Source organism: Castanea sativa, chromosome 6 (genome assembly GCF_040712315.1).
Source record: "Castanea sativa cultivar Marrone di Chiusa Pesio chromosome 6, ASM4071231v1".
Classification (NCBI taxonomy): domain Eukaryota; kingdom Viridiplantae; phylum Streptophyta; class Magnoliopsida; order Fagales; family Fagaceae; genus Castanea; species Castanea sativa.
In genome coordinates, this window is record NC_134018.1 from 48,654,709 (window position 1) to 48,680,940 (window position 26,232).

The window sequence follows — 26,232 nt, forward strand, 5'->3', positions numbered from 1 at the left end:
ACCATTCTCGCCCACCCAAAAATCCCACACTTTCAAAAGGACGCAGCGAAACGAGCCAAGCAGGGAGATATTTTCGCTTTAATAGATACACAAACCCACACTCTCTAGTATATCTTGTTACTATTATGCGCCGGTGGTGCGCATGGAGATAACGTACGCATCGCCCAGCGCTCCGAACCTCGCGGATTCCGGCGACTCGAATTCCAACAGTTCGATGCCGACGACGACCACGTTGACCCGACCCGTCAAGATCATCCCGTTGCTGCACCCGAACACGGCGTGTTCGAGTTCGGGTTCGGGTTCGGGTTCTGGTTCTGGTTCTGGTTCTTTTCCTAGCGCGCTTTTCTCGAAGTGGAAGACGAAGGTTGGGCGAATGAGTTGGCACAATTGGATCGAGCTCTTCCTCCCTTGTTACCGTTGGATTCGGACTTACAAATGGAGAGAGTACTTGCAGATCGATCTCATGGCCGGTACCACCGTCGGCGTCATGCTCGTCCCGCAGGTGATCCTTCTCTCTCCCTCTCTAAGTCAAATCAATTACGGCAACTAAGATTTCAGTGATTTTAGTTTCTGTTTGGATGACGAGAAAATGGACGAAAAGGACGGAAGTGAGAATTCCGTATTCAATTTATTCAACTATGCTGGACTCTTGCTTTATGTTCTTTTTTTTTTTTTGACGTTGAGAATAATGAAATTACTGGCTGATTTTTTTTTTCCTGTGATTTCTCGGGAACCTAACGGAGTGTTTTATGATTTTCATCGTTTTGAACATGTTTGTTTGTTGATTTGGTTGGTAGAGTTAAGCACTAAGATTTGTGTGATTTTTGTTTCTGTTTGGTTGATGAGAAAATTGAGTGAAAAAAAAAAAGAGAGGAGAGAATTTCGTATTGAATTTATTTTGTTAGTTTCAGCTTAACTAAAGCTGGATTGTTCTTTATAATCTTTTTTTTTTTTTTTCCTGTGATTTCTCGGAATCCAAACGGAGTAATACGATTTTCATCGTTTTTGAGCACTTAACTGTTGATGATTGGACAGATTTCTACGATTCAAGTCGGCGATTTTGTCCAAAGTCATAGTCCACTTGTCATAATTAACGTTGAAATAAGTGAAAAGTTCATATGTGAGAAAATCAGAATTATTTATTTATTTTTTGGGTTTGATATGATATCTGATATGGTTTAGGCTAATTTTAATGGGTATAAATGATTTTTCATAATTTATTTTTGCTTTTTTAAAATTAATTTTTGATTACTGTTTATTAGCTATTACAGACCCGTGCCAAAGATTATGATTATGACTGTAATTTTTTTTTTTTGGGAACGAAATGATGACTTTAATTTCTAAACTAATTATGGTTTAGAAAAGTTGGCATTGCTTTGGCTTGAGATTTGGTTGTGATGTGTTAAGCACTTGGATTATTGTTGATTGGTTAGGCAAACCCATGAAGCATCTATTGCCTAGTTGATTTCAACATCTAATTGTTTTCCATATTGGAATGAGAATGGTTTAAAAAAAAAAAAAAAAAAACTAATTTTACTCACATATTTAAATTACATGTGTTGGGTGCAAGTTCAATTTTTTGACTGTTTCTTGTGAATGACAGGCAATGTCTTATGCAAAATTAGCTGGGCTTGAACCAATATACGGACTTTGTAAGTGCATAACCAAATCTCATGTAACAAAAATTTATGAGTTGCTTTTGTATTGAGAGTATTGAGAAATATTGTCTTGAATTTTATTTTCGTAAGTTACACATGTAAGCAATGGGTTTTGAATCTGGGACCTTACCCTCCGCCTATTCTTATAAGAGGGAGAAATGCCATTTTAACTATTACTCATTTGCAAGAAATATTGTCTTTATCCATTTTGGCAATTATATTCAGATGGTTTCAAGTAGGGGAGGTGAAAGAGTCAAAAGCATGAGTAGAAAGATTATAATTTTTAAAGATGCAGCCAAGAGCTTTATAGCTCAGTGGCATTGTTTGGTCTCTTTATGAGGAGAACCAAGGTTCGAATTCTCTCTCCCCCACTTGTTGTAACAGTTGATTTATCATTTTTTTAAGATGTAAGAGGTGAGAGACATTAAAATTGAAAGGGTGAATGGTAAAAATAAGATCCATGTATCTGACCTTATTCAGTTTGAGTTGAGTATATTATAATGGAAAATACTTTCTGGTAAAAATGTAAAGTTTTGAACTTTGATATTTGATTTGGCTCTACTGTACTTCTACTTGATGATGCACTGACAGTTTTGCATATTTGGCATACATTAATTATGAGAAAAGTTTCATTCTGAAAATTGTTATTTTATTATCTTTATTTTTTATTACACCTCATTACTTTACATCTAAAAAAAAAAAAAATACCTTAGTACTTTACATAAATATCTGAATTGTGTCCTTATTTCTGTATCATAGCTGCTTATTTAATTTTGGGATTGTGACTTGATTTTGCAAGGCAGACTCTGGTTTTGTGCCTTTATTTGTGTACGCCATCTTTGGGTCATCTCGTCAGCTTGCAGTTGGTCCTGTCGCCCTCGTTTCTCTCCTGGTCTCCAATGTCTTAGGTGGAATTGTTGATTCATCTGATGAGTTATACACAGAACTTGCAATATTATTGGCGCTTATGGTCGGGATACTGGAATGCATAATGGGGCTCTTAAGGTTCTGCTTATCATTCTCTTCATGGAATAAGTTACAGCATTAAATTTGTGCTGAATTTGTTGACTATTTTATTCATATAGAACAATATATCTTATACACCAATTTAGATTCTTTGCTTGTGGGGGTCATGATATTACTAAACACAATTCTTAAGCTGTATAATGACCTTTTTTATCTCATGATGAGGAACATATGGTGTTTAGAGAATTTTTGTTAGATAAATGGCATTTTCTAAATTTGTTTGTATTATTACATAAACTGACCACTAAGCATCTAGCTTGTCTTTTCTTTTTTTAACAGTGAGGCAGGGGCTGAGGATTTGCATGGTTCCCAACCTTCGTTATTTCACATTTAGTTTTTATTTTTTTATTTTGATAAACACATTTAGTTTTTCTTAAGAAAAAATCGTTGTTATAATAATAGTTATTCTCCAATTTTATGATTCATTTTAATAAATACATACTCTGATATTTTGATGCCTTTTATAACTAATGCATCTATTCTTTGAACTTTCAGGCTGGGGTGGCTTATTCGTTTCATCAGCCACTCTGTAATTTCTGGCTTTACAACTGCTTCAGCTGTTGTAATTGCCCTATCTCAAGCAAAATACTTTCTGGGCTATGATATAGTACGGAGTAGCAAGATTGTGCCATTGATTGAGAGTATCATAGCTGGAGCAGATGGGGTATGCTTTGGATGCGGTGGTATACCCTTTGCATATTAGTTTATTCATATCTCTGCATCTTCAGTAGAAATGTTGATTTTTCCCTTTTCTTTGATTTAATACTTTATGAGTTGGTTTATACTAACTACTAACAAGTTGATACCAGACTTCAAATAGAATGTTTAAAGTTCTGTATGTTCTATTGAGTGAAATCATTTATTTCTATTTGTAAGATCTATTTAGCACAAACAATTTAAATCCTTCTGCAAGTATGCCTTTTGCATTGACTCTTTTGTAATTTCTTATGGGGAATCAGAAATCTCTAAATATCTTATAGTTACACATTTATTCCATTTACTATAATTTGTAATGGTATTTTCTCCTGAATTTCTTACCCAGTCAAGTAAAGTCAATTTTTATGAGTTTTGTCATAATTTTTTCTAGAGGAAATATATGGTAAATCAATAGGTAAAGTCCAAGCATCTATATATATTTAAAAATTTCAGTACCTTTTCTGTACATACTTGCTCTTATGTAGAAGAATGTCCTAAATTAGAGACAATGTTTAATTGAAGAAGACCATCGCAGACCATCACAGTTGGTAGTTTGTTAACCTATAGAAACCTGTCAAAAATTTGAGATTATATATGTATAGATGGATTCAAGTTACACCTTGTGTAAATCTTTAGAGTTAAACATTTTCTACACCATTGGATTTAAGAAGATCTAGCGGTAAAAATAAAAAAAACTCATTATTGCTGATTGTCACCTCATTTATTATCCCCCTATTTATGAATTTCCATACCTGTCTCTACTCTCAAAATGTGTTTACATTGTCTCTCTAGCCTCATCTGCTCTCTCCTCTTATGCACCCTTTCATGGCCCAAATTTGAATCTTTCTCCTTCATCGCTCCCAACGCAAATTCCACCTCCATGGCCATAATAGGGTGGGTCTCTGATAGCGAAAAGAGCCGCTGCCACCTGACTTCCATAATAGACATTGTTAAATTGTTTATGGGACTCAAAAGCTTTCAATCTTTATTATTGTTACCACACACAATTCTTAAAAAGATCTAAAGCTCTTTTTTGGTTGTGACAATTTAACAATGTCTAAGGTGGAAACAACAAAGGCAGAAAGTCCTTAGTGAGCTACAAAATGTGGAAGGCTAGAACCTAAAACCTTTTACAAATTAAATTGCTACATGGAACAACAAAACAAGAATGCACAACCAGAAAAGAGCTTTAGATCTGTTTAAGAAGTGTATGTGTGGTAGCAATAATTAAAATTGAAAGCTTTGAAGTCCAATAAAAAATTTAACAATGTCTATTAGCCTTTTCAGCATGAAGAAAGGAAAACCCACAAACCTCATAGAAGGTAATATCGGTGTCTGCCAGCTGCAGCTTTTTTCGCTATTGGTAACACACCCTATGGCCATGGAGGTGGAATTTGTGTTGGGAGCGGTGGAGGAGAAAGATTCAGATTTGGGCCATGAGAGGGTACGTAGGAGGAGAGAGTAGATGAGGCTAGAGAGAGAATGTGAGAATGTTTTGGAAGTAGAGACAGGTATGGAAATTCATAAATAAGGGATAATAAATGAGGTGGTAATCAGCATTAATGAGTTTCTTTTTTTGACTATTAAGCCTTCGTTTGGATAGTGCTGAATTTGACTGCGTTTGCGTTTCACTTTTATTTTTTGAGAAGAGCGTTTCACGTGCACTGTGGGTCCTGTGCAGGAAGAGAAGGCAAAATTATGCTTTTCCAGTGGGTCTCGTGCTCTGTTCACGGGACCCACAAGTACTTTATTCAGAAAAAAAAATTTTAAAACTGAGTACTACAGTACTATTCACACATTTAAAAATTATTTTGCTACAATGTTTTCAGTTTTTAGCAAAATAAGCGGTATCCAAACAGAAATTAAATCTACTTAAATCTAATGGAAAATGTGCAACTCTAAGAGTTACACTAGGTGTAACTTGAACCGATCTTGTGTGTGTGTGTGTGTGTGTATATATATATATATATATATATATATATATATGAAGGCAAATTAGTTCAAACCTAGTTTTTGACTTTAAAAGTTGGTTTGAAATATGAACTTGCTAAAATAGGAAGCTAAACTGAGTTGGAAAAAGGGAAAATGGGTGTAATTTACTTTATGGTTAGTTTCCATCAGTACCTTGGCAACTTCACTCTGCAATATTATCTAATTAACCATGGTAGCCATTCAATATGCATAACTGAATATTTCCCATGCTAAGGCATTCATTTGACAGTCATCTATGTTTCCTGGTATATTCACTTATCAATTCCTTTTTTAACTATAACAGGTTTTTCCTTTTGTAGTTTTCATGGCCCCCTTTTGTAATGGGATCCATCATTCTTGCGATACTTGTGATCATGAAGCATCTGGTATGAGTTTATTGTCTTTGTTTTGAAGGAAGATTAGTCTTCAACAGGAATTTACTTATGATTTTGGTATTTCATGTCTAGGGAAAATCAAGGAAGTACTTGCGATTCCTTAGAGCTGCAGGTCCCCTCACAGCAGTCGTTTTGGGTACAACTTTTGTGAAAATATTTCATCCAGCTTCCATATCTTTGGTGAGAATGGCATATATAAGACTCACTTTTAATCATTAGGTATTGAATCTAGTAATATAGTCATGGTTCTAGAATAATGAACTAAAGACCACGTTTTATGTTTGCTCATGTAATGTCAACCAGAAATTAGCATTCACAAATCCACCATCAAAAAATAATCTTCTAAACATCTATGAAATTTTCAACTACATAATTTGGATCAAATCTTAATTGACTAGATAAGTAGAAGTTCAGATTCCTTTTTTCCAACAGAAACATATCTTTCACTTCTTTTCCAACATGATGAAATTGTATTTTCTAGAGCTTAATTTTAGGGATAATGTCTAGCATGCTACAACATTTTACTTTTTTTGATAGGTAATTTGAATGCTTATATAAATGATAGAAAGAAAGTCATACAAGAAGTTCATGATGATGAACAATAAGAAAAAAAAAACTACTAGGAAACTAAGTTAAGGGAGGACAAAAACTCAGAGAGAGAAGAGCAATTAGTAAACCCCCAACAATGAGACCACTCTAAGAGACTACGCTGACATAAAAGATTTAACTCAACCAAGGTCTTCTCTTTGTCCTCAAAGGAACGACGATTTCGTTCCAACCACACAATCCACATTAAGCACCCTGGAACCAAGTTCCATATGTTCGACTTATCCTTTCCATGCCACTGATGCCAGCAAGATATCAAATCCGCCACCAATCCTGGCATAACCCAAAGAATCCCAAAGGCCTGAAGCATACAAGACCATAGGGAATGGGTAACAGGACAATGCAGAAGAAGATGGTTAACCGACTCCCCATCCTTGCAACACAAACAGCACCTATTAACCAAAGGCCAACCCTTAAACATAAAGTTGTCCAAGGTGAGGATCCGACCATGAGCAGCAGACCACAAAAAGAACGCCACGCACTTAGGGATCTTAGGTTTCCAAACCCCCTTCCAAGGAAGCCAAGAATTCAGAGCATCCTAGATCGCGAGGTAGTAAGACCGAGTGTCAAACATACCATCCCCTTTAAGCCGCAAGTAAAGGGTATCTCTCCTACTACCTTATGGAATACGAGATTGGATAAACTGGAGAAGAGAATGCGAAGCAACCAATTCCCAATATTCAAAGGCTCTGTAAAACGTTAAATTCCACACTCTAACAGTACCCCCTTCTGGAATCCACAAAACCTCAGAGATATAGGCATCCTTGACCGCTGAACACACATAAAGCTTAGGATAGAGAACTTTTAAAGTAACGTCACCGATCCACCTGTCATGCCAAAAATGGATACGAGTGCCTTCCCCCACTACAAAAGAAAGATGCTTAGAAAAGTTCTCCCAACCTTCGTTAATGCTTCTCCAAAGGCCTCACCCATGGGACCTCCTGCAATCCCTAGTCCTCCACCCCCCTTGATCCTCGCCATATTTTGTAGAGACAACACGACGCCACAGGTGGGTATCTTCATGGCCATATCTCCACAGCCACTTCCCTAATAAAGCCTGATTAAACGGCACCACCTTTCTTAACCCCAATCCACCCATCTCAACGGGTAAACACACCTTATCCCATGCCACCAAAGGATATTTGAAACCCCCCTCAGAAGACCCCCAAAGGAAATTCCTCTGAATACTTTCCAATCTAGTCGCCACATTTTACTTGTAATTATTGGTTATCAAAAAATGCAAATAAATAAAATAAAATTTTCCAGAGAAACAAGCACAGATTAATATCGAAGACCGATTGCCAAGGAGCTCTAGCTCAAATTTTACCTTCTCCTTCCGTAAAAAAGAGATTAGAGTGAGGTCATGGTTCAAAACCTATTGAGTCATGTGTAATTAGCAATTACCAGTGAAATATTCAAGAGCCAATTGTAGAAATTATCTTATCATTGATTAGCTTTTGGAATTTAAAAATTGGAAATTACAACTATTTGATGGGTTTATTAAATTGATTCTTGAAACTATAACTTTTAGTCCACTAGACCCGCAAATGTGGGAGCTTTGTGTACTGAGTACCTCCTTGTTTTTAGTGATGTTAAATAACTTTATACGGCGACTAAACCACATCTAATAGCAAATGAATTTTATGAAGAATATGATGAATGGTTGTATTTTTTATTTAGAAACTTACATTGTTGCATCTACTACACCGTTGTTGTGAATTATCAAACTATCACTTGATCCCAAAAGCTTAAACTATTAGTAAATGGTGAATATAATCATTTAGCTATTATTTGAACACTCCCTTTAACTAGCCCTTATGAGTGTGGCTCAAGACATTAGATTTTTAACTTTTTATATGGGAGGTAGAGTGGAGATAGTTCAAACTTAGGACTACTTGCTCTGATACTATGATAAATTATCATTTATCCCAAAAGTTTAAGCTGGTAGGAAAGAGTGAAGTTAATCATTAAACCATTATTCTAACAATATCATTATATAGGGAATAGGAAAGACTTGGAAAAGAAGAGGCATTTTGGTGTTGATTAGATAAACTAGATGTAAAAAATAATAATTAAACAAATTTTATTACACCGGCACTAGAACTTTAATATGAGCTATATAAAGATATGTCATTATGATACTTCCCGAGATAATAGCATGCATGTACAAGTGTGCAGGAGATAGGGAGATACCAGAACCCCAAACTTCTGCTTATATACATGCATTTGCTTTCACTTTAGTATTAAAACAAGTAATAATTTTTTCCTCTGATCATTCAAAGCTTCAATTGTATCCCCTACAAGTTTTGGAGAAAAATTAACTAAAATATAATTTTGGCAAAGAATGCATTGAGTATGAGAAGCACCTATGTCGATATGCAATCTGTTCACAGAGGTTTCAGATGGAAAATGGATGTTTTTGGAGAGAAGAAGTGGAGGGATTGGAATCCAAACCAATGACGTAAACTTGTGTAAAACAGAAATCTTAAGTTAAAATTGTTTGTCAATTATTCATATATGTTTTGTATGTTCCATTTAGTTGTCTTTATGTTCTTTCATGAAAGATATATCCTACATAACTTAGGCGTATATTTTTAACATGACTGATAAAAGATTCTTGGTGCTGTTTTAGGTAGGAGATATACCTCAGGGCCTTCCAAAATTTTCTATTCCTAAAAGTTTTGGGTATGCATTGTCTTTGATTCCTACTGCAGCTCTCATCACTGGTGTAGCTATACTGGTAAGACAAGTTATGTTAATTATTACTCTTGTAATATTTTAGTTTTATTACTAATGTATTTACATATATATATATATGTGTGTGTGTGTGTGTGTGTGTGTGTGTGTATATATTTATATTTTTTTTGAAATCTAGGAATCTGTGGGGATTGCAAAAGCATTAGCAGCAAAGAATGGGTATGAGTTGGATTCCAATCAAGAGGTAATGCTTCTAAAAAAAAACATGAAAATTGAAATGTTGTGTGCCTGTGTCTTTGGTGCATGACTTTTTTTTTTTCCAAATATTTTTTGGCTTAAGCATGAAGGCCTGCACGCTGTGTGGGCGTGTGTTTGTGCATGTGTGTCGTTGGTGCATGACTTTTTTTTTTTTTTTTTCCAAAATATTTGCTTGCTTAAGGTCTGCACATTGTGTGGCTGTGCATTTGTGCGTGTGTGCGTGCGTGCACCCAACTTGGATAATGTTAAATATTGCATGACATTCTTCTCAAAATAATTTGTTGGCTTAAGCGTGAAGGTCTTTACTGTGAAGCATCTACAAGCAAACTTAGTCCTCACAAAGAAAAAGAAAAAACAGAAACATGCTTGTGTTCTGCTATTTATAGCAGTATAAAATCTAATTTCCATGGGGGTTTTAAACATTAGTTGCATGTATCATTTGGAACAATTGGGGCTCAAATCTTAACTTTTGAAAGCATGCTTTTATTTAATCTTCATGATAAATTTTTGTTTTTGAAGCATGTCCTTGCTATGTTTCATGTGGTTGAATAATTTTATTGGTTTAGGGGAATGAAGTTTCAACTACATATATGTAAGTAGATGCTCATATTACAAGAATGAAGTCAACATTGTGTTCTATTTTTCTACTACTTGGGTAATGAGCTAAAAAGGGGTGACAACATTGGATTGGGGACTGAAGTTTCAGCAATAATAAATTTTTCATGAGTGGGATTAATGGACTGAAAACCTGGTCTCTTTGTTATGGCAATGATCTCTTTCTCATAAAAAGTACTATTTTTTTATTCTCTGCATCTTTTACTATAGATCTCCCATTTTTTTGTTTGTTTGTTTTGTTTTTTCCCCACTTTTAATTCATAGGAATGCATTACTCACCATAATAAAAGATGAGAAAGATATGAACTTTGTATTTGCATTGGTTATGGTCCTTATGGAAGTTTGCATACTAAACATTATTATTTATTTTAAAAATGAATGCTGTATTACATGCGCGTGGGTGCATACCCAGGGGAGAAAAGGGGGGAGGGGGGTTGCTGTGGAGGGAAGAACTGGGTTGTGAAAGGTCTTATGATAGTAATTAGTATTTTTAGTAATAGGACATTATGTAATCATTATTTTGAGCAAAGAAATTTCTAATAAATCTTCTATTTGTTTGAAACAGTTGTTTGGTCTTGGAGTAGCCAACGTTATTGGTTCATTCTTTTCAGCATACCCCACCACAGGTGATACTTCTGTGAGGTTCTAAGAGCTGCAAACATGAGTCCAAGATTAAAAATTAACTGAGTGTTGACAGAAATGATCCACTTCATTTCTTTGTAATTCTTTTATAACAAAAGTGTTGATATAATTTCCTGTTTATAAAAGTATGTTCATGTATTTTGAATGCAGGTTCCTTTTCCAGGTCTGCTGTGAATCATGAAAGTGGAGCAAAAACTGGCTTGGCTGGAATTGTTACAGGAATCATAATGGGCTGTGCCCTTTTATTTTTGACTCCATTATTTGAATATATACCCCAGGTTTGTTTCTACTATAATACATTTCTTTTCTCAGTTGGGATTGTAAGTTGTAAATTCCAGGCAATACTTGATAGCATATTCTACCCTATCTTTTCCTATAATGGAGCATAATAGTTTGCTTATTAAATTATCAGTGGATTGTTGTAGAATCCAAAAAGATGAGGGAGAGTTGCTTGAGATGGTTTGGTAATGTTCAAAGGAGTGCGAGTAATGAACCGATAAGAAAGAGTGAGTGGATCCAAGTTGAGGGAATGAAAAAAAGGTAGAGGAACCAAAAATAACATGAGTAGAAGTAATTAAAAAAGACATGTCAACTAGGGGAGTAACAAAGAGCATGACTTTAGATAGGATAGAAAGGAGAAAAAGAATTCATGTGGCCTACTAAATCTAATTTGTCAAGGATCCATAGCCGACCCCAAATTTTGGGACTAAGGCTTATTGTTGTTATTGTATTGTTATGGAATCTGTGGCCTAGTGAAGTATTTTATAAGACATGAGATCATACCTTCACTACTGGTTTATGGGTTTTTATGTATTTGTTTATTTATTTTTAAATAATCTACTCTTACTTTCAAACTTTAAGGAGTGTATTATTTGGAATGTTAACTGTGGGATCTGTGTTCTCTGTGATCTCAGTGTGTTCTCGCTGCCATTGTGATCTCTGCTGTAATGGGTCTGGTGAGTATTCTATTATTCCATGCTAAGGATGTTACTGATGAGGATGTTTACACCATCAGTCTCCTTTTTTTTGTTAGACATTGAATGTAGTGTTTTGCAGTATGTGTTGACATTCTTCAGACTAGAACTGGTTACCACCAGTTACCATGTTCAGATCACAACTCTTTGCTTTTTTTGTTTGGATGTATTATTCCAGGTGGATTACAATGAGGCTATATTTTTATGGCGAGTAGATAAGAAAGATTTTCTTCTTTGGACCATTACTTGCATTACAACATTGTTCCTTGGTATTGAGATTGGTGTCCTTGTTGGGGTGAGTACTTGAAGCAGTTTGCTATGTTAGTCTGTAGTGGGACTCAGATAATAATCAATGCAATATATATGAAAAGCATTTTGCAACACTTTTTTGGGATTTGTTCTTTGAACTCCCAAAATGGGATCAAAAGAGAATTTTAGAATATTGCATCTGATAATAATCTGAGTTCCATGCATATATTCTGAATGCCTTTTTGAGCTCTATTTACACCAATTTTTTTGGTTCAGACTAACTGGGAAAATTTATAATGAATAGATAAATTTTTGTCCACTTTTGTGCAAAATGAATATTTCACATAACAATCCAGTGATATTTGAATTAGTGTAACCTAGAGAAGGCTGGTAGATATACCTTAAATAAATGCGGGTTTGTATTGCATGATTGTCTCTATGAACCTGGAAGAAATACATCTTTTGTCTTTACGATTTTAAAATGTTTTTGAAACTGTAGGTTGGTGCTTCGCTTGCTTTTGTTATCCATGAATCAGCAAATCCACATATTGGTAAGTGGCTTTATTTTATCACGGGGTCTATGTGTATTTTACATGAGCCATGGTGCTCCTTTTATTAGAGCATATTATGCATATGCTTGCTTTGTGTTTTTAATATGTGGTAAGTTAATATTCATTATTGTTGTTGTGATAATTGTTGTCATCTTCTTATTTCTATAAATTTAATTTTTTATATTTTTGTTGATCAAGCCTTCTACTCTTTGGTATCAACAACAGCAATCTTATTTCTCATTTCTTGTTAGCAGCTTCTTAAATTTACATCCTCATGTTTTTAATAAACATTGTTAATCAGATTTCTTAACCACTTCCTTCTCTGTTCAAAAGACATAATTCCTTAGGGGCCTCTGGTTCTGGAAAGTTTGTTTTCCCTAGGGTGTGTTTGGTATATAGATAAAGCTAGGAGCTCAATGCTGGCACAGTTTCTGTTTGCAATTGTATTTAGCTTCAATTTTGAATACTTCTGAACTCAGGTATGCTGATACCTGAAATCTTCTAAGTTTTAATTTGGGGTGCATTGCAGCTGTCTTGGGCCGTCTTCCTGGCACCACTGTTTATAGAAATAGTAAACAGTATCCTGAAGCATATACATACAATGGAATTGTGATTGTTCGGATTGATGCTCCTATATATTTTGCAAATATAAGTTACATAAAAGACAGGTAAAGAATCATGCTTTCTTATATTGATCAAATTCGATAACATTGGCTTTCCCATTGTACTTGTGTTAAATCATATATGCTTATATCACATTTGAGTAGTGGTTGCCAATTTCTTCAAGTTAAAAAATTAGTATTTAAGCTATCCATATGTTCTCTGTCAGGCTACGGGAATATGAAGTTGATGTTGATAGATCTACTAGTCGTGGGCCAGAAGTTGAAAGAATTTATTTTGTCATTATAGAGTTGGCACGTAAGTCTTTACTCATCCGCTTCACATTCTATTAGATGTTAGTCATATCCACTGTAAAGATGTTAGATGTATTCTGTATTATCCCTTTTAAAAAAAAAAAAAGTATATATCATATTATGCTAAAAATATAAGTGTTTATATTTTTCAACTCTTTATTGAAGCAAGAAATATTCACTGTTGAAGGGAAGAGTTGAAAATGGTTTATATAAACTATACAATTTTTTTATTTAATTGCTTCCATCTGAATTTCTGTTTTACATGTGATCCTCTAAAGCTTTTATTTGCAATACTCCTTTCCCCTATTCATTGTATTACTTTCCATGGCTTCAGCTGGTATCACCCATACATGTTCTGATTCTAGGACTTTTATTGGGTGGTTTCCTATACTGCAAAATTCACAAGATCTTTTTATGTCATGAAGTTAATTAGTCCCTCAATACAGTACTCAAGTGCATCCTAGCAATGCCTTCTCAAAAAAAAAATAAAATAAAAAAATGCATGCTAGTATTGTGGTTCATATGAAGGTTACAGTACCAGCATCGGCTCAGATGATTAATGCTTGGAATTTTTTAATGTTGTGACTAGATATTAATTATTATGAGTTGTCAAGATAAATAGTTTTCTATTACGAATACCTTGGATTGTCCTCCTGTAAACTCTTATAACTTCCTTAGTCTCCACTATACCTGCCAAATTTGCTCACATAATTCATCAAAATTAGGTTCTTATATTTACATTCCAAATTTTTTTTTTCTTATCGTTATTGCAGCTGTGACATATATAGACTCCAGTGCAGTTCAGGCTTTGAAGGACTTGTATCAGGAGTACAAATTACGGGACATCCAGGTTCAGTGCCCCTCTTGTTGAAGTTTATAAATGTCTTCTTTAGAATCTCACGATACCATAATGTCATTGGCTGCATCTTGGGTCTTTGCAGATTGCCATTTCCAATCCAAACCGCGAAGTTCTGCTCACCTTATCTAGATCTGGTCTTGTAGAGCTGATTGGTAAAGAGTGGTACTTCGTGAGAGTGCATGATGCTGTTCAAGTATGCCTTCAGCATGTTCAGAGCTTGAAAGAAACGTCTAAGACACCAGGTCCCTTACTTGATGATAAGCCGACCTTGTTTCAGAGGTTATCGAGACAGAGAGGGGAGGATGTGTCGGTTTCTGTTTTGGAGTCGGGCAGCCAAAATCCTTTAACTTCGAAGGACAGTGACCCTCAATTGGAGCCATTGTTATCTCGGAAGTCATGAGAATTGCTTGCTTGCTTGATTAAGCAATATATAAATAATGCCAATATTTTTGCAAGGCAGTGCTTGTAATTGGCATGATCAGATTTTTAGATTGTTTCTTGTAATTAGGCTCTTTTTGTTGTAAAGTATAATACAAACAACTGTGTATGAACTTCAACTCTTAGATATAGAGAGGGATTGGGGAAGGGGAGGCTACCCTAGTGTGTAGCTCTTTAGAATTCTTGTATGTAATGCGCATTTGTCTAGGTTGTATTGCTCCTCTCCCATCTGTATGAATGCAAGGTTTGTATTTCACATTGGAAATAATCCTGATTTACGAAATCTTTGAGCAAAACTGTGTTCAACAATCTCAAATCTACGGTCTCTTTTTTTTTGCCCCATCATTTTCTTGTTTCATTTTATCTTTGTTTCAGGCCAATTGAGATCTTATTGCTTGGAGGATTACAGGTAATCGAGGAATGACGGCATAGGTTATCCTGGATTCATGCCATGCCATGATTTTATACTAGCATTTTAGTGGATAGAGGTTCTTGCAAGGAAATCATTCCAACTGTTTTTACATTCATGTTTTGCTTTTCTTCTTTCTCTTCCAAAGGAGGCTTAGCAAACTCGGCCACCAAATCTGCAAGAACTTGACCCTTAATAGAAGTTCGAGACATATATTTGATGTCAAAAGCCCCTAGAATTGTACCCCACTTGGCAATCCTTTCCGTGTAATCAGCCTTCAGTAGTAATGATTGAAGAAGAAGTTGGGTTAAAACTACGACTGTATGAGCTTGGAAGTAGTGGGGAAGCTTACGTGTAGCATGTACAATGACCAAGATGGCCTTCTTTAATGGTAAATAACAAACCTCTGCTTTGTGTAACAACTTGTTTACATAATAAATTGGCCTCTGCACTCCATTGTCAACTCGTATCAGCACTAAACTCACCGCATGAGAAGCTACAGCAATGCAGGCAAACAAAACTTCATCCTCCTCGGGCCTGGACATAATGGGTGGCTAAGAAGGTATTCTTTGAGCTACTGGAAGGTTAGGACACATTTCTTAGTCCATTCAAACCCCTTTCATTTATTTAACAACTGGAAGAAAGGTCTGCACCTGTCTGCTGATCGAGACATAAATCGATTTAGGGCAATAGTCATTCCTGTTAACTTTTGGACTTCCCTAGGATTCTAAGGGGGTTACAAATTGTTAATTGCATTAATTTAATCAGGATTGGCTTCAATTCCACGATGAGTGACCATGTAACCCAAAAATTTACCTGAACCAACACCAAAAGAACACTTGGAAGCATTAAGGCGCAACTTGTGTTTCCTTAAAATTCCAAAGATATTTTCGAGGTCACCAATGTGCTCGGACTTTGCCCTACTCTTTACCACCATATCATCTATATAAACCTTAATATTTTTTCCTAGTTATGGCTCGAACATCCTGGTCATCATTCTTTGGTAGGTAGACCTTGCATTCTTTAAACCAAATGGCATCACTTTGTAGTGGTAATATCCAGTAGGCGAAACAAAAGCCATCTTCTCCTGGTCATCCAAAACCAATGGTATCTGATGGTACCCTTGAAAAGCATCTAAAAAGCTCATTCGAGGATGACCTACACTTGCATCCACTAATTGATCTATTCGAGGCATGGGGAAGGGGTCCTTAGGGCAAGCTTTGTTCAAATTTGTGAAGTCTACACATACTCGCCATTTTCCATTTTTCTTCTTTACCACCATTGTATTGGTCAACCACTTGGGGTAAAACACCTCCTTAATAGCCCCAGCCCGTTTAAGCTTGATCACCTTCTCCTTGACAGCATCAGAATGTTCCTTAGATGAACGCTGAGGTGGTTGCTTTTTGGGGATGACAGCTGGATTTAGTGGCGGCGCCATATCCAGCCAGGGTGTTCTTGGGAACACCTTGACCTGAAAAAAAAAAAAAAAAAAAAAATATATATATATATATATATATATATATATATATATATATATATATATATATATATATATATAAAATAAGGATTTTGTTAATGTGTGCCCTAAGGGCACACAATAATTTTCATTCTTAGAAAATATTTTCTCAGAAATTAAAAAAGTATTGACAGCTTTTTCAATTTCCGAGAAAATGTTTACAAAAATGGATAGTTTAATGTTTGCCCTTAGGGCACATATTAACCGGATCCATATAATAATTAAATTTTTTTATTTGTTTACCCTTAAAAAAAAATTGGGAACATCCTCAATCAAAATTAGGAACACCATCAAATTTTTTTAAAAAAAAAAATTTTTTTTCTTCTTTCAAGCAAAAAAAAAAAAAAAAGCCCAAAAAAAAATTTGAACTAAAATCTGAAAAAAAAAAAAAAATTGTAACAAAGCAAGTAGCAAGCCCACGAATTCTCAAAAAAAAAAAAAAAAAAAAAACAACGGATGGCAAGCCCGACATCAAGCCCAACATCGGATGACGATGCAATGTTTTTGCGAGATTTTTATGACAAAAAATTGAAAAAATCTTTCATTTTTGTTGTTTGTAACTGAGGCTGAGAAGGAGGGAGAGAAAGAGATTTGTTAGGAAGAGAATGAAGAGACTGAGAAGGGCGGAGAGGAAGAGACTTGCGAGAGAAATAAAAAAAGATAGGAAAAAGAGAGAACCTCTGAACGTGTAGATGAGAGATGATTAGTTAGGAACTGGGAAGGTATAAGTCAAGGCATTGGGAAAGTAAGGGAAGTTTAAATGTGTGGATGAGAACCATTCTAGACAAGAGTGAAACAAAAAAGAAGGGAAGATAAAGATGAGAGAATTAAAAAATGGTTGAAAGGAAAAAAAATCAAGGAAAAACTGGATTGAGCTTGTTCAATTTAGGAATTTACAATTTCCTTTTATCAAGTAATTTCCCATCATGTCACTTTCTCTTTTGGTACTCATTGATATATATATATATATATATATATATATATATATATATATATATATATATATATATATATATATATATATATATATATCTGCATTATTGTTCCTCGAAAAAAGATTATCTACATATGGGGTGTGTGCTAGTGCAACTAATAAATAATAATTTAATTAATCAATAATTAATTGGGAGAAGTAACTAATAAATAATAATTAATAATTTAATTAACCAATAAATTATAAAAGACAAACAAATTAAATTATTTAGGCTAAACAACAATTAATAATTTTATAATTAATGAAACAACAATATAACAAATTATAATTTATAAAAGACAAACAAATTAATGAAACGACTAAAAAAACAATAATTAATAATTTTATTAATATTCCAAATGAACTTATAGTTTATTGTTTATTCTTTTGCTAGAATTATGGACAAATATTTGATGAGAAAACCACGTAGAAGGCAATTGTAAATTTTATATATTTGCGTGTTTTTTGATTATTGTTGTTGTCAATATACAAAATTTTCTTTTTATTAGATTGTGTAATTTATGCTTGTTAAGGAACACCCTGAAAAAAAAATTCCTGGAGCCGCCATTAGCTGGATTGACATTTAAATGATGACAAATGAAACTTGGATTCACCCTAGGAGCTTCATAAGTACTCTATGCAAACACATCAATATTCCTTCTGAGAGACACTATTAGCTCTTCCTTCTCTTGAGGAGGCAATTGAGCTCCGACCTGGAATAATTTCTCCTCATCGTTACCTATAACGACATTTTCTAACTCCTCACATTTTGCCCCTTCTACCATCCTCGTAGATAAATCTGACATCCTTGATTGCTATAATCCTTGCTCAGCAGAGGTTGAGGACTTGCCTTCAGCCTGATGCCTAATTGCAGCCACTAAGCACTGCCTAGTCATAGATTGGCTTCCGATCAGTTCCTCAACCTAGTCCCCAGAAGGATACTTCACTTTCAAGTGTAGGGTGGAAGAAACGGCCCTCATGGCATGAAGCCAGGGTCTCGCCACAATGGCAGTGTAGGGAGAGTAAGCATCCACTACAATGAAGTCCACCTTGACTACTTCTGAACCTGTCTGTACTGGTAGTTTAATCTGGCGCTTTGGAATAACAACTTTCCCATCAAAACCTACTAGAGGTGGATCGTAACATGCCAAATCTTGAGGTTTCAACTTTAGCCCCTTATACAAATCAGGGTATATAATCTCTGCCCTACTGCCTTGATCAACCAAAACCCGCTTCACATCATACCCCCCTATCTTGAGGGTAACCACTAAGGCATCATCATGTGGTTGCAAGGTACCAGCCTTGTCCTTGTTAGAAAAACTTAGCGCGGGTCGAACTTCCACCATACTCCTTTTTGGTTTAGGGGAAAAGTCCTTTGCAAGTGGCCGAGTTATGGACATCACCTTAGAGGGACGAGAGCCAGTTCTCCCTGGAGCAGCTAGGATAACGCTGATTGTGCCCAAAGGCAGCCTTGAAGAAGCATCTCTTTGAGTTCCCGACCCTGTCTGGCCTTCTTACCCATTGGGCTGATACAAAAATTGCTTTAACTTCCCACCTCTAACCAGCTGCTCCAAATGGCTCCACAGAGTCCTGCAATCTTCTATGGTGTGTCCTCGCTCCTGGTGGTATTGGCAATGAAAACTCTGATTGCACTTTGTGGGATCCCCTCCCACCTTGTTCGACCATTTAAAGTATGGCTCATTCTTGATTTTTTCCAGGATTTGATGCACGGGTTCTTGGAACGCCGTGTTAACCATCTGAGCATTAGTAGATCTAGATTGCCCAGCAAAATCCCTCTGAGGCCGGTTATTGTTATCTGTCCAACCTACTATCTTAAGAGACCACTCTAGCCTTCCTATTAGCTTGTTGTTGGTCCTCCTCGACCCACTTATACTTATCAATACGGTCCATGAGTTGACGCACACTACTAATTGGTTTCCCTGTAAAAGATTTCCTCAAGATGTGCTCAGTAGGTAGGGCGACCTTGAATGTTCTTATAGCCACGTCATCAAAATCCCCATCAATCTCATTAAACATCTCCCAGTATCTGTCAGAGTACATCTTCAAGGTTTTTTCCTCTCACATATTCATAGACAGCAGAGAGTCTAAAGGCCGAGGAACCTTACTACAAGTTACAAATCGAGAGCCAAAGACCCTTGTAAACTCCTTAAAGGAATTAATAGAACCTTCCTTCAGACCATCAAACCATCTCATTGCCACTGGCCCTAGACTGGATGGAAACACCTTGCACATCAAAGTCTCATTCTTAGAGTGAACAACCATTCTCTAATTGAAATGGCTCACGTGCTCCACAGGGTCTATCTTGCTATTATACATGGCAAACATCAGCTGATAAAAACCACCGATGAAGCTTTCCTCTCTCTATTCTCTTGGTAAAAGGTGATTTGGAGATTTGATTTAGAGCCTTGCTCATGGCATCGTTGCCCAGACCCTTATGGGACGGACTCTTCCCTTTCCACCTACCACGACGCTCCTCATCACACATAAAAGACACACTAGGAGGAGTCCTTGACCTAGGCCGGTAACTATTGTCACTTTCACCATCAGAGGAATGGTCAAAACTTGAAGGAGTTCCTCCACGTCGCTCACGGCGTAACTTCCTTTGCAAATGATCAATTTCTAACTACATACTTCTAGTAGTTGCCTCGTGAGGGACGTGACTCCCACTTCTAGACTGGCTCTTATTGGTATGTGTGGTATGCACACTAACCTCCCGGTCCCTCCTTCGCTTAAGATTGAGAAACTGATCTTGACATTGGGACCCTACAGACTCCTTTCGGTTTGGCCCTGAACCCACCATGACTGAACGATAGTTTCACTAAAGCTCAAGTAGTTTCCCACAGACGGCGCCAATTATAAGGGCGTGGTTTGGGTCTTAAGCCTAAGAAGATAATAGGATTAAGGCCCAAAAAGTCCAACACAATGAATTTGTAGAGAATGAGCTAAAAACTAGGCTTTAATGAATTGAACAAGGGTTATGATGGACTAAAGATGACAAGGAAGCAAAGAAAAACAAGTATTATGTGAAGAAATCCTTCCTCGGCAATGTCCGAGAAAAATAGTTCTTGTATATATTGCACTTAGAATGGATTACAATTTCAGTTCTTGTTCCTACAGTGTTTTTTCTTCCAATCCTCCGATCCCCCCTTGTAAGGGACTTCTTTCTTTCTTATATACTCCTCTTTTCTTCATCTCCACCCTCCACATGTAAGTCAAGTTGCTGGTTTTGATTCTTTTCCCATCAGCACCTTCCCGAAGCCTTTGGGGGGTAACTGTAAGGCTAATTATCATTGTTCAGGTATCACATCCACATCAATGCAGCCAGAGAGTTAGCTGCAGAGCATTCAATGCGGTAGTAGCAGCTTTCCCTTAGATATTTCTTAGCTTCCCTTTGTCCTATGCTCCCCTGATGCTTATCCCTAATAGTAGAATTTTTCAGAGTGTTGCTCTTGATGGCAGACCAAACCTTCTGACCTCTGCTCTGCTTAGCCGAAGAGGCATTCCTCTCAGGCTTCCTTCCCAAACCTTCGCAGTCATAATTTTCTCGTGGCACTCTGACTCGTATCTCTTCCCTATCGCCTACTTGTCTTTGGACTATTAAGCGTCTTCAGACAAGATCCACGACCCAATATATACTCTTGGGCTCTTTATGCCTATAATAATAATAATAATAATAATAATAATAATACTAATAAAATCCATGGGTCCAACTCAATTTACGTGGGTTGGAATTTTTTTTTTTTAACTCACCATGGTGAGTTGGGTTGAAAAGTCTCATCAACCCGACCCAACCTCATCCATGCATACTCTAGCAATGTGAGACAACTACTATTTTTTTTAAAAAATTATAAAAATAAATACATGAACACAAAAAGGAGAGAGAATGAAATTATAACACAAATCACACCACACACTCCACTGAAAAATTATGGCAGCTGAAACTGAAACTGAAAGTATAATTGGTCCTTGATAATTGAAATTGAACGTATCATATTCAAAGTACAATAATTGTAGCTGAAATTATTCTAAAAAAAAAATGTAGCAAAACTAATAGCAATAATCATAGTATTTTAGGATAATAGTTGTAAGTGATGTCCGTGAAGATTGGGACAAGTTATACATCATAAGAGGAAAGGACTTGTCTAGACATTGGATGAGGGATGACAGTTTTGCCCTCCTTTGATTGACCTGCCCCTACCCGCTTCGCCCCGTGCGGGTTTTCCTCGCCCCGCAGAGGTGATGAGGTGGGGATGGGGTGAGATTTTAGCCCCGCACCATAGGGTGAGGCAGGGATGAGTTTAGACTTTTTAGACCCACCCCGCCCCACCCCTTGTTGATAAATGTTATAATTATAAATTGTTCATACCCTAAAACCCTACTATTCAAACAAACATATCAATTTAGCTTATTTTATTCTACCTAACGTGGCTCTCTATTTATATTTTGTTATGTGTTATACTATGAGATTTTTTTTTTGGTGATATTATCTTTTTAACACTTGCATAATATTATTCAGTTTTTGCTAAAAATTAGTTTGATTTGATGAGATAAATTTAGTTGTAATTTCAAATATATTTTTATTAACACAATATGTTTTATAGTTTTTTTAAAATTGTAATAATTGTGAGGAAAATTAACAAGAAATAGAATTTTACGAGGTGGGGCGAGGCTTCGCGTGGCTCCAAGGCTCAAGATAATCTTCCCCATCATGCGAGACAGGACAGGGATGGGGTAAGAAAAAACTATGCGGGGCAGGGGTGAAGACCCATCCTTCGGCCCCATCTCACCCCATTGCCATCCCTTGGATCTAAGCTTGATCAAAACAAAAAATGGTAAGTGCGAATATAGAACAAAAAAAAGATACAGCCATATGTGCCTTAATTTTGTCATAATTCTAATATGATATATTGTGAATGGTGAAAAAAAAAGGGTGAGTACATGTGAAAGTGACAAACAACTAATCATAATTTAATGTGTGCCCTTAAGACACATTAATCATCTATTTTTGGAAATAGATATTATGGAGAATTGAAAAAACTGTCAAAAAAGTTGATAAATTTTTCATTTTTCTATAAAAAATTTCTTAAAATAGTTTATTAAGGGCACATGTTAATAAAAATCCTAAAATAATTATGAAAAAAGTGTGATTGTAGAATTACTCTGGCAACTGGTCCTTGAAGGTTGACAACATCATTGAACAACAAATGTTGGTGGTCCTTGATAGTAGATTATGAGGTCCTAGTAAGGACACATATTTTGAGGTCATGGTAAGTAGTAAATGTTCGAAGGTGACTTGTGAAGTTGGAAAGTTTGTATGATTTTGAGGTCCTAGTTGGTTATTGTGGAATTTTTAGGGTTTCTTTATTTTGGGATAAAATTTCCTCTCATCTTATTTTTCTTTTTTGATATGTTAATAATTGAGAGTGAGAAAATTTGAATCTCGGAATGTGCTAACCAATTAAGTTACATGACTCTAATTTTTAGTTAAAAGTAAAATACATGGAACATAAAATATATATAAGATAGGATCAAGTTATACGTGGGGTAACTTTAAGTAGTATTACACCACTTACTAACTCTATATTGAATTAATATTTTGAAAATTCTATTGTTGGATTACATGTTCTCCATGTTCTCATCATGCATTCCAAATTTTATGCCAATTGAATATTACTTACTAAAATTTCCTTTTATGTATATTTTGAAATACAAAACCCTATTTAAAAAAAAATATTTTATAGATGACATAGTTATTGATCTTTGATCATTTTGAAATTTTGTAAACATGTAAAATATAAGAAAAAAAATGAAACCTAATAATAGATTAATTTGTCAAAATATTGGTTAAAGTTACACACACACACACACACACACACACACACACTCTCTCTCTCTCTCTCTCTCTCTCTCTCTCTCTCTCTCTCTCTCTCTCTCTCTCTCTCTCTCTCTCTCTCTGTGTGATTATATGCTTGTTTATTGAAGGGCTTAGGATTTTCACAATTTTATCAATATCAGATGTCAAATCCAACTTTAATCATATTCATCATCATTGGACATGGACAAACCTAAGCTACTATGTCGACGGTTAACCATTTTACATGTAACTGTGCTACATGCAAAATTTTTTGCAATTTGTTGAGGTGACAGATTGTAATTGGTTCAATACTTTTACATAGGATCACCGTTGATATCTTTTTTATTGTGCATCACTCATAATCTGTCATTTCAACAATTGTGAAAATAGTTGTGAAATTTGTTACGCTCTTACACTTATTGTTTATCATGAGCTTTAATGGAAGATATCCTAGTATTTGGCATATTTCATATTAGCCACAAATGTGATTGAGGACAATAAGCGAACCTTGCATCAAAGTTGTGACTCTCGAGTGTGAATGAGATATGCTTGTATAGATCCATCCAATAATATATATACTAAGATTATGAAGACAAAATGTGAATTTTCCACCCACATAACAAACCCATCAAGTGGGTCGGGTCTAGTTTGGTTCAAGTTCATTGGGATACAAATCATATTAGGTTCAAGTCAGAACCGGGTTGTCCTAAAAGGGTTACGAGCAAATTGGGTTGATCGGGTTACATGTTAACCCATATTTTTTCACATGCAGACAAAAATAAAGTAATAACAACAATAGCTAATATGATTATATAATTTATATTATTTTTGTCTTCTTTTCAAAACAAAGATAAGGAAACATATAACAAAATAGTAAAAATAAAATGTTAAATAATACATAAATTCTTATGTTTACACAATCCAATAAATCTATTAGTTCACCATTAACATAAAAGAATAAGGAAAAAAAATCTAAATGTTGTGGATCATTTTTTTTTATGCTATATTATTACCATAAATACTAAATATGTATGTGAAGATGTTAAGAATGAATATATTGTAATGTCTCATTTGAATTTGCTATGCCGAGGGGATCACTTTAAAAACGGGTCGGATCGGATTGGGTCACATGTTAACCCAATCCAAAGTTAAGTAGGTTGGTTACAAATTGACTCGTTCTTTACTCTGAGTCCCAAGTTAAATCTGGTATTTTTTTTTGAGTTCAAATCGGGTCATTGGTTTCAAATCCATTTTTTCTTAGCCTACCTTTAGGGTGTATTTAAATATCGTTTATTTTGTTGAAAACGGAAAATTGAAAATAATTTCCGGTTACTGTTCACATTAAAAAATACTGTTTATATGTCTTGATATATTATTTATGTCCCATAAATAGTGCACCAGACACTGGTCAAAAAAAAAAAAAAAAGGCTGAAACGCAAAATGTCCAAATGTGTGGACGCAATCCAAAAGCTACCTTATTATCCAAATAAAGCCACGATTGGTTAACATCAGACACACTGCCAAATAAAATCACGAGTAAGGAAAACAAAAGCTGTACTCGATTGGAAACCCCTCCATTACAAGATTTTATGGAGGGTCAGCAGCTTATTTTGCAAAACTAGCTAGCTTCTTGTGCTGTCGCCCTATCATTGGAGAATTAGCTTGTGCTGTCGCCCTACGATTGGAGAATAGCTTGTGCTGTCGCTCTATGATTGGAGAATAGGTTGTGCTGTCGACTTATCATTGGTGAATAAATGGTCCTTCAAATCTTCTATGATGAATAACTTGTGCTGTCGCCCTGTTATTGGAGAATAAAAGGTCCCTCAAATCCTCTTGATAGAAGACAAGGATGTCAATTACTAATTCATTTTAGCTTTTGTTCAAAGTTTTGAGTGTGGACATTGAAGGGGGGGACCTCCTTTAGAGATCATATATATATATATATATATTTATATATATCAGCCAATTTTCTTTTTCAAAAAGGGTTTGAAGTGAAATGTTTGATTGCATTTTCAAATGATGTTACATGTGTTTTGGAAATATTTACTAATACCTTCTTTATTTACTAATATTTACAAGACTTTTGGCATTCCTCCTAAAATTTTTATTAGGTTTTTATTAACTTACACGTATACTATTTGTCAAACGTAAAGGAATTTTGCCTCTTGAAAAAACATGAAAAAAAAAGTCTTTTAAGGAACTTACTATGAGCTTTAAAAAAAAAAGTAGTAACCGTTTATGAGAGTAAGATTACAAATATATTATTAAAAATTTATAAAAGTTCTACTCAAATTGATTATTTGTTGTAAAATTTAATAACACATGACAATTCTTTTGGGTACTTTTACACCTATATTTAGGACATTTAAGACGTGTGGCTAAAGAAAAATCAGCAAGAATCTGATCTCTACATCCATAACTATCTAACTAATACAAGCAACTTAAACCATCACCAACCATTCTGGGTGGGCCTATACGATACAAAATCATTATGCTGCCCTGAATAATTGAAGCCTCGTCGCACACTGGTGCATGCATCCTCTCCATCAACCTGAGGTCTTCATCCAAGAATTGTGGAAGCTGCTTACCTTCAAAACATTGGGCAACACAATTAATTACCCGAGTACTTAAAGCTGAGATCATCCAGTTCAAATTAAACAGACTTAGGCTCCTTCTTCAAAGTTAGGCTTTTCTTGGTGTGAAACTGATCCATGTTGGAATAATAGCAATGACAAGAACCATCCATTAGGCTTTGAAAGAAATTGTTTACAAAAGTTTGCTTTGTCCCAAATATAAAATTTTGTGGCTTAAATGTTCAAATCAAGAGTGCAAGAGGGAGAGTTTCTCAAAAAAAAAAAAGAAAAAAAAGAAAAAAAAAAGTGCAAGGGAGATATTTGAAAAAAACTCCTA

General features: G+C 35.3%; 1 protein-coding gene across 1 annotated transcript; it reads left to right on the top strand.

Annotated features, from left to right (window-relative positions):
* LOC142640390 (sulfate transporter 4.1, chloroplastic-like) lies at positions 1-14,845 on the top strand. Its single transcript, XM_075814450.1, has 17 exons — positions 1-502; positions 1,604-1,652; positions 2,462-2,663; positions 3,180-3,348; positions 5,672-5,737; positions 5,819-5,926; positions 8,985-9,092; positions 9,228-9,293; positions 10,488-10,548; positions 10,715-10,842; positions 11,479-11,520; positions 11,717-11,833; positions 12,287-12,338; positions 12,868-13,006; positions 13,168-13,256; positions 14,026-14,102; positions 14,194-14,845. Exons 1-17 carry the CDS (start codon positions 143-145, stop codon positions 14,509-14,511), a joined length of 2,151 nt encoding a protein of 716 aa, XP_075670565.1. The 5' UTR covers positions 1-142; the 3' UTR covers positions 14,512-14,845.
* The last annotated feature ends 11,387 nt before the right edge of the window (positions 14,846-26,232 follow it).